The following is a 12,438-nucleotide window of genomic DNA, read 5'->3' on the forward strand; positions in this document are numbered from 1 at the left end:
TAATCTATTAATTAGATATTGAAAGTGATTATGAAAACGACACGGTTGTTATTATTTGTTGTATAAATATATCACAAGTTCTTCGATTGATACAGAAAAATGAGAGTTATAGAACTTTGTACATATTGAGATAACCCTAGACTCTGATAAACATAAATGATTTTTATTTATTTAAATTATGATTTATTGGTCGTTCCCTAACCGTTCCTCTATAACTCTCTTAAACTTAGGACGATGTTATTCCTCTGTTAAAATTATTAGATCATGAACAAACGTTATATACCTGAAATAAAATGTTGTATTATCCCAAATACATAATAAATTAGTTTATTTAACTTAATTATGTTTGTTTTTCTTTTTTACCTAACTCGTTAGTAAACAAGTTAGACGCATATAATATCTAAACCTTAGTTCAGATGAAAAGAATAACATCTAAACTTGGTTTACTAAGAACTTTGTTGTTCTGTATACACCCTATATACCCAAAAGAATTGATTTTCGTGAGCACAGCAGAGTAAAACTCCATCACTAATGTCATATTTCCGTAATAATTTTTTACTGAAATATGGGATATTAGAGATATAGACTCTCCCTGAATATGAACAACTCAATTCTTATACAAATTTTTCATCCTCAAACTCCATTCGAAAGGTGTGTAAATGTGTAAAATCTTAAAAATCACTAAAAAAGCACGATTTTCTTGATATAAAGTTTTTGACATAATAGTATAGTACACGCCTAAGGAGCTATAGAAATTGAAACTAGAGAATGTTTCACTTCTTCTTCATATCTTTCTTTACTTGCCCCCGTGGTGTGTACACTATTTTTCTCCCGGGCGGAAGCGGAAAGTGGCAACTTCGTTTTGCACAGCGGGCAGATGACACTTTCTGCACGGAGGTGAGAAAAATAATTTATAAGTAAATTATCAACCCTCATTTGAAGTGACGACTGTACGAATGTTCAAAGCCATAAAATCGTCCAAAAAAGCGAATTTCGTTCCGAGAATTCCCTCCAAATTGCTAAATAGAATCCCCTCAAGCGCCAAAAGTAGTGGGAAACCAATAAATAAAACTTGTACTGTATGTCCAGGAAGTCCTTGCACATTCTAATGAGGAGTTTCTTCTAAGTTCGTATTAAAGATGGTACCCCATAGGCGTCTTGGAGTGGACCTTGAAGGTCCAGTTAAATGTTTTTTCCTTACAGGTAAGATATGGAAGAAAACTTTAAATTAGAAAGTTGCTCTTTATAAAACCACGAACATTTTATTGGAAAATATTTTTCGAAATATGAATGTTTCCATAGAAATTGAATGTAAAAACCTACTAAAAACATTAAATTTTGAGTTCAATTTCGGGTTTTGGCGCAATTTTTCAAAAAACTTCGATATTTAAAAAAAAAAACTTTCCAAAATCTCTATGTCATGACCAAACAGAGTTAAAACATTTAGGTCATTTTCTTGTATAGATAAATTTTTTAATTCACTTCCTTCCGAATCTAGTCATATTTCAAAAAAATGTTACAAACAAAAAATATTAGTTTTTTATTTCTTCTATCTCTTAGCTGTAACAAAATGTAGTATATCTTTAGCTGACCTTGAATTTCAAGGTTTAAAACGTTTGATAAAATCTTTTGTTTGAAATATTTTTCTGCGTCTGACAACTTATTAAAATGTGGCTATGGTTTTTGGAACATACAGTATATTTTTATGGCTACTTTTTCTCGTTGACCTTAGATACACTGCATTAGTGTATTTTTTCGGGGGAAATGTGACTAAAAAAATTAATTCCAGGTTACTAATTAGACGAGCAAAAGCTTATATGGAGTTCGCTATCAATTTTCTTGGCATTAACAATGAAAACAAGCTCTATTTTAACATATCCTAGAAATATATAATTTTCTTTGAGAGATAATTTTCATAAGCCACCATTCACTATTTTGGGATTTTAAGGGGGCATTTTGTTTTCTAAAGTATGGGTAGGATTTTTAATATAATAAGCTCTAATTGAAAAAGACAAAAAAACAAGTGACAAACAACAATTGATCGAGTTAATTATTGAAATACCATGTATAGACCATGTTCATGACGCAATCGTTTGTTTTTTGACGTCACGTAAGTAAAGAAAGATATCCGCTTTAAGATAGCCACACATTCATAACTGATATTCCCATGTAATACATACTATAAAATTTGCACTTAATTTGCGTCCTCGTGGATAAACGGTGATGTTAACAAAAAAATATTTCAAACAAACACAGCTATTTATTTTTTTATAAGGAACACTTTTTACATTTAAACTTTTGTTCTACCTCTAACGGTTTACAAGACGGGTCTCACGGAACCAAGACTCAATTGATCTATGTTTCTCATTTACGAAATCGACATCACTTTTTAGGTCTTAAGCACGCTATAAAAATTTCAGCTTGATATCTCTTTTTGTTTTTGAGTTGTCGTGTCGACAGACAGACAACCGGAAATTGACTAATCAGGCGATTTTATGAACACCTATACCAAATTTGTTTTCATAGCATCAATATTTTTAAGCGTTACAAACTTGGGACTAAACATACTATGGTATATTTCATATATACATGGTATACAAATTTAAAGAATAAAAATAAAATAAAAAATAATAAACAGATTTCTATTTTATTATTATAATTTTTAATAAGTCTTATTACATTTTTTTATTCCTAAGCAAAGAATAAATCTGAAAACAATCAAAAAAGTAGAGCAAAAAATATTTTTTTTTTTATATATTAAATATCATCTCATCTTTAAGCAAATTCGATAAGATTTATTTTCTTTTATTTTGTTTAGAAACAAATAATTTGCATTGATAAAAAACTTGGTTACAACAAACCCATAAAATTATTTTTGTGAGATAGGTATTATTTTGAATAACAAAAAAAAATTACTAATTAATAAAAAAAAAAAAATTGGCATTTTGAAAAATTTTTTAAAATATGATACATTATTTTGATTCTTCGAACAAAAAAAAAAGTTATATTAGATTCACATTTTTTTGAATCCAACATTTTTGACTTTCACACATTTCAATCATCAAAATTATGTGATAGTAAGAAATTTGCAGCCATATTTTCATTTTTTTCACAGGCAAAATACGCTTGAATTACCATAGCTTCTGGAAAGCCTAAAGCTTTTAACTGAAACACAAGATTTAAATATTTAATTTCTTGTTGTTTTTCCAGATCTAGAACTGTTCAACTACATGCATATCTTGTTTATAGTTCTAAAATTGCAAGAAACTGAAGAAGAATCTAGAAAAAATAGACTAGGCGTGTGAAAGGTTAATACGAGCAAACTATATTGTATTCGTATTTAATACGATCTAGAAAAGAAAATTGGCATAAATTTTAACCCTTCTTTGAACATAGTGAATTACATTTTTGAAACAAAATTTACGTTCATTCAAAGGGCAAGGTGCAAACCTGAAAATTCTCAAGAAACTGCGATTGCTTGCAAGGAAGTTATCGTACCAAAATTAGAATTCTAAAGAACTAAAATGTGGATTTGAGAGGGACGGTTAATAGTAATAGAAGCAGAGTATATTATCTGACATTATATTTTCAAGGCTAAACATTTGCCTGGCGAAGTTATTAGATAGTCCAACACCGAGCAAGGGTGATATTGAGAGATTGTCGTACTACTTAAGTTATGGAGCAAGAAAATCTTCCAATTATTCCGGTAGAATACAATTGATGAATATTTAATATTTTTCTTAATGTAATAATAAGATAACTGACTCTCTGATTTTTGCCACACACTAAACGAAGCGGATCGTAAGTAGTCCAACACTTTAAAATTTTCAAAGTCTCTAAGTACAGACACATTAATTTTAGAACTACAAATGCAATCATTTAGAACTAAAAATGAAATCAAAATTTCAATTTCTTTGATACTAACCCTTTCAATAGCTTCTTTATCTTGCGGAGATATTTGAATAACTCCTTGACCTAAAGCTGGATCTGGAGTCCCACCAGACGCAGCTGATGGTGTTGAGCCTAATAAGGGTGTTGTGGGTGCACCTGTTGCACTGCCAGGTGTTGATTCTCCTGTCATTGGTTCATTTAGCATTCTAACAAAGGCATCTTGATGACGTGAAATTAGTCGCAATAATGCTGGATTTGTTTGTCCTATTTGTTGTAAAACTGCATTTAATAATGCTGGATTTCGCTGTAAGACCGCTCTCATTTGTGTAAATTGTGGCTGTGATCGTAAAAAGGCCAATGGATCTTCTGCAGATTCTGTAATAAATAAAACAAATAATGAATGCCTTGATCCTATCTCGTTTAATATTAAATGCATACACTGCGTCACAAAATGTGCACAGGTTTTACCATTCTAAGTGATATAGCTGTAACATATCATACAGTAATATCACTTTGAATAGTAAAACCTTTTGCACATTTTGTGACGCAGAGTATATATAAAACTATAGTTTTATTGGTATTGAATCGGGCTTTGAATTTTGAAAGAAAATGATTTGTAATTGGTGTAAAAGTTTTCTTGTAGACCAACAGTTTTTCAGTAAAAAAATCAAAAAATTTCTATATGTCTGCGATACCACGCTTAAAGCTCATTAGGTAAAGTGAAATAAACTCTAATTTCTGGTTCAAATCTCTTCCAGTTTTCCACAAATTAACGCAAAACACAATTCTTTTGAAACTGTGCAGGATGTTTTTGAAAAGATCTTTAAAAATAGAATATAAATTTTCGGGTAATTTTTTTCGCTAAGCGAATATCATGCCAAATATACTTCCTAAAAGCGTATATTATTGCTGTTTAATCTTTGATCACCGCAATATAAAAAATACGAATTTTATTCGACTAAATAATTCATGGTTTCGGAAAGTTTGGCCAAAATTTTCCATATGTTAAGAATTTGGCCGTTCAAATGATATATAAGATTAAAATTGAATTCAATTTGTGAGAATCAATTTATTCTTAAAATATTTTCTTACCTTCACCAGCATTGACTCCGGCCATATCAACTTGTGCCGTAGGATCATCTTCTGCATCAGCATCACCATATAACGAATCAGGTATACCTGTTAGTAAATATTCTACAGCTCTATCTGGGTTATTAAAACTAGCTCTTAATGCACGCTCTACTTGATCCCGCTCATATCCCATATCCATTATATTTTGAACCATTGATACGTAATCATCACCCATAATTAATGCATTCTCAGCACTTGTTAAACTTGGTTCTTCAGTGCTAGATGCATTCACACTTAAGGGTTGACTTGTGACTGTAGCTGTAGGCGCTGCTTCACTAGCTGGATTTGTGGCACTACATTGATTAAAAGTATTTCTATTGTTAATTTTTTTTGTTATCTGATTTTTCAAAACTTGATGTCATTTCGACACATTGTAAACAAAAGTACATATAATTTTTTGACCTGTGTCTATCGTATAGTTCGAGAAAAACTAGATTATATATCTAAACTAGATATCACCGATGATTTCTTTTGTACATCCACTAAGATATAACTAGATCCATTATGATCTCAGTTTTACCTTTTTTTTTTATCAAAAAGTCATCAGGGATATTCTGATATATAATCCAGTTTTTTCCAGGCGCCCATACTCAGATATAGAGAATATTTTTTTAGAACGTCTGTGTATGGATGACATAACCGCTCGGCATAATGTATAAGCGGTTTCAGGATATAAAAAACTGGAAGGTTGAAAAAATAATTTTTATTTGTGTATTATAATGTTTTATTTTTAACCGATTATTTTCTCTTTTACTTTAAAACGATTTTTAATGGAACAAAATATAATTAAAAAATCGTAAATATTCAATATAATTAAAATTGAGATAAAATTTCATTACGTGTAATTAGTTCATTAAACCGAGTGATTCTAAACAGATGATCGAAACTCGTTACCTCTAAGTTATAGAGGTTTGATTGAGTATTTTGTTTTCTCGCTATTCAGTACAATATATATGTGTTAAATATTAAAATATCTTTGTAAATCGAAGAATAAAAACATTCTTTTGTAATGAATACATTAGTAGGGGAGCCCAAGAGGGGATTTTTGTAGTAACTCGAGCTCGTCAGATTAAGATATGAGCGGTTTCTTGGATCTTCCTTAATACCTCCACCAAATATCAGCCCTAAATAAGGGGGGACGCGCGTAGGGCAGACGATCAGATTTGTAAAGACGAAATTGTGATGTTTGAATTAACTCGAGCGCGTCAGATTAAGATATGGTGGGTTAGTTACATGTAAATCATTGTACATTCTAATAATCTGACGATTTAAGCGAGATGCAAAGAAATGGGTGACGCAGTTTGTTACCAGTAGTAACTCCAGCGTGATAAAAGTTATTTTCATATTATTGAAATTTACATTTTTTAAGCATGTAATTAAACCACCATAAATTAATCTGTCGCTCTCGAGTTAATTTACCTCTCACAATTTTGTTTTAACTAATCGGACCGTCTGCCCTAGGCCCCCCATGTTTAGGGCTAACATTGGGTGGAGGAACTAAGGAAGGTCCAAGGAATACCCCTAATCTGACGCGCTCGAGTTTCTACACAAATGGGCGCCCCTACTATATCTTTTTTGAATATATACTTCACCAGATTAAAATAAATTAACTATCGAAAATAACTCCTAATATAAACGTTATTTTTAATGAATCAGCCATAAAGAATAAATTATTTACTAAGACTATTTACGGACTTTTATTCGCTCGCTCAAAAAATAGCGGAAGAAACAGGCGCTTCGCTATTTTCTTTTCCTGAATTACAAATGAAATTTATATTGAATAATGCATCATGCTTCATATTCATTTTTTTTAAATATCCCATGAGCTATAAGAAATAGTACTTATATACTAAATACTAACGGTGTGGCTGCCGCTGCCGTAGAACCGGTTGTTGCCGACGTATTATTACCATCTCCACTCTCTTGTTCAGGACTAGTTTGTGCTTTTGGTTTAGTAACCATAACCACAATAAATTTCTTTTCATCGATATTATATTCTGTTAGAACATTTTCATCTGATAAAATTTTACCTAAAATTTAAGACTTCAGTTAATAAATATATTAAATATAATACAAAAATAATTCTCTAACCTGCATATATAAGCCTTTGGTTTTCTGCAGGGTATTCTTTGCCTTTTTCATTTTCTATTTTCTCTTTTAATTCTTTTACCTAAAATTTAAAAAAGAATATGAAAAATAATTCTTTAATTGTTTTGTGTTTATAAAAAAAAAGCATTACCGTTTTTGATGGTTCGATCTCAACGGTAAAAGTCTGTTGTTGTAAATTCTTTAATGTAATAAGCATTTTTTGTTTTGAATGATGAAAAACTAATTAAACACTAAAAAACAATAAAACACGTTGAACTACTTTTCAACCACAATTATGAATATTTTGATTTATGTTACACTTTTCAAAATGATATCAAATGAAACGGATGACAATACAAAAGTATCTTCACTTCTATATATACATCACGTATCGCGAATGATTATGCACAACTCGTCAATTTTGCCGATGACGCCATTTTGAAAATTTTTCATTTTACAACAAATTTCAATTAAAGAATAATATCGTTATTATTTAATTCGAATGATTTTTTTTTATTGGCGGGAATTTACTTTCATTAAATACAATCTTTTTCAAATCAAAATAACTTGTTTTTGACAAGATCAATTTGCGTTGCAGCATTTATTTTTAGAATTATTGATCTATAAGTAGCAAATACTTTTTTCACAATAGATAAAAATGCAACTCATTTTTATTTTTCATAAAAAATATTGCTTAATTTTGTATAATACACATTGAAAACATTAAAGCATTAAAAAACTGGGATTTTATAATGGATGCTCAAAATGTATCACTTTTCAAATTTCCTTTTAAAGTTTTATCCTTTCTCTATATTTTTGTTTAACTTTCGGGACACATTATTGGATTGTATATACATAATGTTATATGCTATAGTCAAAGCAAAGATCAAAGACTTTATAGATAGAACTCCAATCGTTATGTGAAGTGGGAAACTGAATAATTTTAAAAAAAAACTATATCTTACTAAAATAGTATATACTCGAGTAAAAGTTTGGCACTCAAATTTCACTTTTTGTTTGTATCAGTCATATTTCAGCTATTATGGTGGATAAACCAATCATAATAAAGAATTATATGGAGCGCCAACCAATCATGATAAAGAAATATAGTGCGCTATGAAATAGTTGAAATATGGCAGAAGAAGGCCTGACTCTTATTCGAGGATCTTGACAATTCCGTAGAGTTATATCCAAAGGAGAGTTTAGATAATGCCATAAACGTTTGTGCGATCATTAGAAGCTCTTTTGATGAGGGGCAGAACTTTTTCTCAATTTTTACTAATCTTATTTCCCCCTTGCCCTCTATCTCGAAAATGGCCGTTCTGCCATATATATGTCCTATGAGAGAAAATGCTCCACATTGACTCAGGGGCTTATTTACCACGCGGCAGAAATCGAAGAGTCGGTGGGCAATTCTACTGCGTGCGACTATAACAGCAGTGAAATTATTTATTATTCGGTTATACATGTATGTACTCTCCGGCAGAATTCTTATGGCAAATAACAAAAATCTCAATAGCCACATAGCTAATTCAGATAATCGAAATTTTAAACCATTTTTTTACATTCCTTTACCCGTACGTATAGACATTTCGTATTGACACAAATCGTTACGAAATAATTGCCCTGAGAAAACTAGCAAAATTTTTCGATAAATTGATAAAATTATTATTTTTCCTGTAGGTATACCGAGTAGGTATGATGTGGTATGATGTTAATTTTTCCTAGATTTTTCCAATTTTTTAGTTTTAAAATAATAAGCATCAGCTGCGAAGTTGATGATGTGGGCCATAAGAATCATCTTATGAGCTTATGTTATAATTTATTTTTGATGATTGAGTACTGAATTAGAAATGAAGGGCTTTTTCTTTTTTCTATAGTCATACAATCAAAATAAAAATGATTTATGCTTAGTTTCACTTTTTATTATCTCTTACCACTCTTTCAAGTATAAATAGCTCTTCCTTTGACTGATAAACAGCTAACAGATGTATTCCATATGTTTAACATATCGTTATTCTAAGTACTAAACGGTTAACTTTAGCTTAAAAATCATTACACAAATTTTACTTCTTTCCATAAACATGAAATATTTTTGGATTACTTTTAATCTTTCGATTTTTATTTTTTTAGTACAAAGTTACAATTTATCAATATCCGATAATATATTTTTAAATTATGGAATACGAAAATTATATAATCCAATTCGATATAAAACAGAAACAACATTTTTGAAAACTAAATTAGAAGTATTGGGAAAAATATTTCGCAATAATTTAAAAAATATCAAAGATTATAAGAAAAAAGTATAAATTGTTATCGAAACATGATACAAGTTTCTTTTTCCGATTAATGAATTTTTCAATTTTTTTTCCAGGTAGATTTAGTTTTTTTAATAGATGGTTCATCCAGCGTGGGTGAAAAAAATTACCAAAATGAAATTAAATTTGTTAAAAAACTTTTGAGTGATTTTTTAGTATCGTTTGAAACAACACGAGTCGCAGTTGTTACGTTTAGTTCGAAAGATAATATTGTATGTGTTTCAAGCGTAAATTAGAAGAAACTAATCTATTTAGAAAACAGAATCAAAAAAATTGTCTTTTAATACTGATAATTCAGACTAAAAAAATTAAACAAGTATCAATCATTTACTTTTCGTACAAATATTTACATTTTGAGATTGATTCAAATAATTCGATTTCTAGCTAATGATTTGAATGGTGTATAGTTCAAAAGCTAATTGGTCACAAGGAAATTATTAATAGAAGCATTTAATTTCAAATTATTTTTTACTCTTTATTGATATAAAATCAGTAATAATCATTTAACATTTTTTCTTCTTACTCTTCTATCTTCCGTCCCATTACATATTGACAACGAATTTACTTTACAAAATTGCGCAAGTTTGTTTTCATTTGCAGCTGGTGCTCATAGCTTTACATTTCCTAGTTTGTTGATCTCAATAAGGCAGAATCTTGCTAAAACTTCTTTAATAAGACTGCTTTTGATTCTGCAAAAATTTATTGTTTTGTAAATTCTAATTAAAAAACCTATTTTAGATGATAAATATTGATCATATATCGAATCCGTCTGTAATCAATGATAAATGCCTTTTACTCAACAATCATTTAAAAAATTTGAAATATACTGGCGGGGCTACTTTTACATTAGGAGCATTTTTAGTGGCCCAGGTAATTTCTTTTCATTCTTATTTTCGAAAAAATTCTCCTAAAATTATAAAAATTTTGATTGCAGACTATTTTTAAAAATTGTCGTAGAGATTCGAAAAAAGTTATTTTCCTTATGACTGATGGCTATTCAAATGGGGGTGATCCAGTTCCGATAGCTGAGGAATTACGACAGGAAGGAGTAGTAATATTCACAATAGGTAGACCTTTTTTCTGATAACATTTTCTCTGCCTTTTAAAAATAATTATTTTAACGCTGTAAAATAATTATAGGAATTCGAAACGGAAATGCTAAAGAATTGTTTCAATTAGCATCCCAACCAGGTCAATATTATAGTTTTTTGTTGGATAGTTTTTCAGAATTTGAAAGTTTAGCAAGAAGAGCATTACATACAGGTTTGAAATTATATTATTCCTGGTGTACAATTAGTTTTTCTACAATTAAAGTTTTTTAGATCAACAAAGTGGTGAATATATAGTCGTTAACGATCAGACTCATTGCAAGAATTTATGTACCACCCCCAAATCCTGTTGCGATAAACACTCAACTTGTACTTGTGATATTCGTTCTGGTCATTACAAATGTCTGTGTGATTTTGGATATACTGGTTCAGGATTAGAGGGGTCATGTTTTCGTAAGCAAATGTTTCTATTTTTAAATGTAAATCCTTATAATTAAAAGTACGCCAAGGGTTTATACATTCGATAAAAAAATGATTAAACAGAAATTGTATTAAAAATATAATTATATTATATTAAAAAAAATTAGAATATCGGGAATAAGGCAAGTCCCTGGCACAATTTTGACTTGAAATAATGAAAGTAAGTTATGGCCATGATTTTTAACCCCCGAAAAAAAAAAATGTGTTATAAGTTTGACCACTATTTGTGTGTGTGTGTGTCTGTCTGTGGCATCGTAACGTTAAACGAATGAACCAATTTTGATTTTTGTTTCGTTGAAAGGTAACTTGATGGAGAATTTTCTTAGGTTTGTTTTAGGTGCGAGTTTAGGGTTTCGTAACCGGAACAAATAAAAAATAGGCCGTGATCCTCAGAATCGGTTCAGTTTGGAGGCTCTAAAGAAAAATACATTTATTGGAAACTGTTCTCACATATGTTTCAAGTGCAAGTTTAGGGTTCCGTACTCGAAAAATTTGTCGAGGTTTTTTAAATTTCACTTGTTCATTATAAAAATTTCTCGAAAGATGAGTGAATTGTTTTGAAAAAAGGGTAGAAACAACACATGTCTTTATCTCACTCTAGTTTTGAGCCTCAATTAATCTGAATCTAACTTTAAAACAACTACGGTTTAAATACAATCAATCAATTAGCGATACTTTTAAATTCATTAAAGCTTGTTCTCGATTTAGCATGTCCAAATGGTACTTACGCTCAAGAAAGAAATAAATGTGTACATTGTCCAGATGATTTTCATATTACGCGACGCAATATGGCTTCGAGTGTCAACGACTGCGAATGTAAACTGGGTTACAAACCAAGATTGGAGGATGGTAAATGTATTAGTAAGTAAAAAAGAAATATTAAAAAAATTAATTTTCAGTTACATTTAAAAATTTACTTTTGTGACATGTTTTGATCTGTTTTATTGATCAAACAGATCGAAAGAAGAAAACTTATCAATGAAATTACAAATTAATAATTTTTTTTTCATTTTACATAATATGTATGCACTTCCAGAAAAAGAAATTCTATTAATGATTCTTCACTCTATAAAATTCATACAAATAATTAAAATTATTTCAATTAAAAGTTAGATTATATCTTATGATTTTTAACCGACTTCAAACAAAAAAGGAGGAGGTTATCAATTCGACTGTTTTTTTTTAAATGTTTGTTACCTCAGAACTTTCGACTGGGTGAACCAATTTTGATGATTCTTTATCTGTTTGAAAGCTAGTGCTTCCCGTGTGGTCCCATTTCATTTTGGTCATGTTCGGACAACGGCATCCATGAGAAAACTATAAAAGTCTTAAATTTGCCTTAAGTATGCACTGCAAGAGGACGAATAACTCAATATCACGCCAACCGATTTCGATGATTCTTTTTTTGGTGACAAGTTAGTGAGTGTACTTCAGATTCACTAAAAATCACTAAATAAAAAAAAACTTTTAACAAAAAG

General features: G+C 29.9%; 1 protein-coding gene across 1 annotated transcript; it reads right to left on the bottom strand.

Annotated features, from left to right (window-relative positions):
• Positions 1-2,988: 2,988 nt before the first annotated feature.
• Positions 2,989-7,515, bottom strand: LOC123300389 (UV excision repair protein RAD23 homolog B). Its single transcript, XM_044882963.1, has 6 exons — positions 7,262-7,515; positions 7,114-7,192; positions 6,884-7,052; positions 4,984-5,315; positions 3,926-4,266; positions 2,989-3,165 (listed from the first exon to the last, which is right to left on the bottom strand). The coding sequence occupies exons 1-6, from the start codon at positions 7,325-7,327 to the stop codon at positions 3,055-3,057; spliced, it is 1,098 nt and encodes a 365-aa protein (XP_044738898.1). The 5' UTR covers positions 7,328-7,515; the 3' UTR covers positions 2,989-3,054.
• Positions 7,516-12,438: the final 4,923 nt, after the last annotated feature.

The sequence above is a fragment of the Chrysoperla carnea genome, chromosome 1, assembly GCF_905475395.1.
Source record: "Chrysoperla carnea chromosome 1, inChrCarn1.1, whole genome shotgun sequence".
NCBI lineage: Eukaryota > Metazoa > Arthropoda > Insecta > Neuroptera > Chrysopidae > Chrysoperla > Chrysoperla carnea.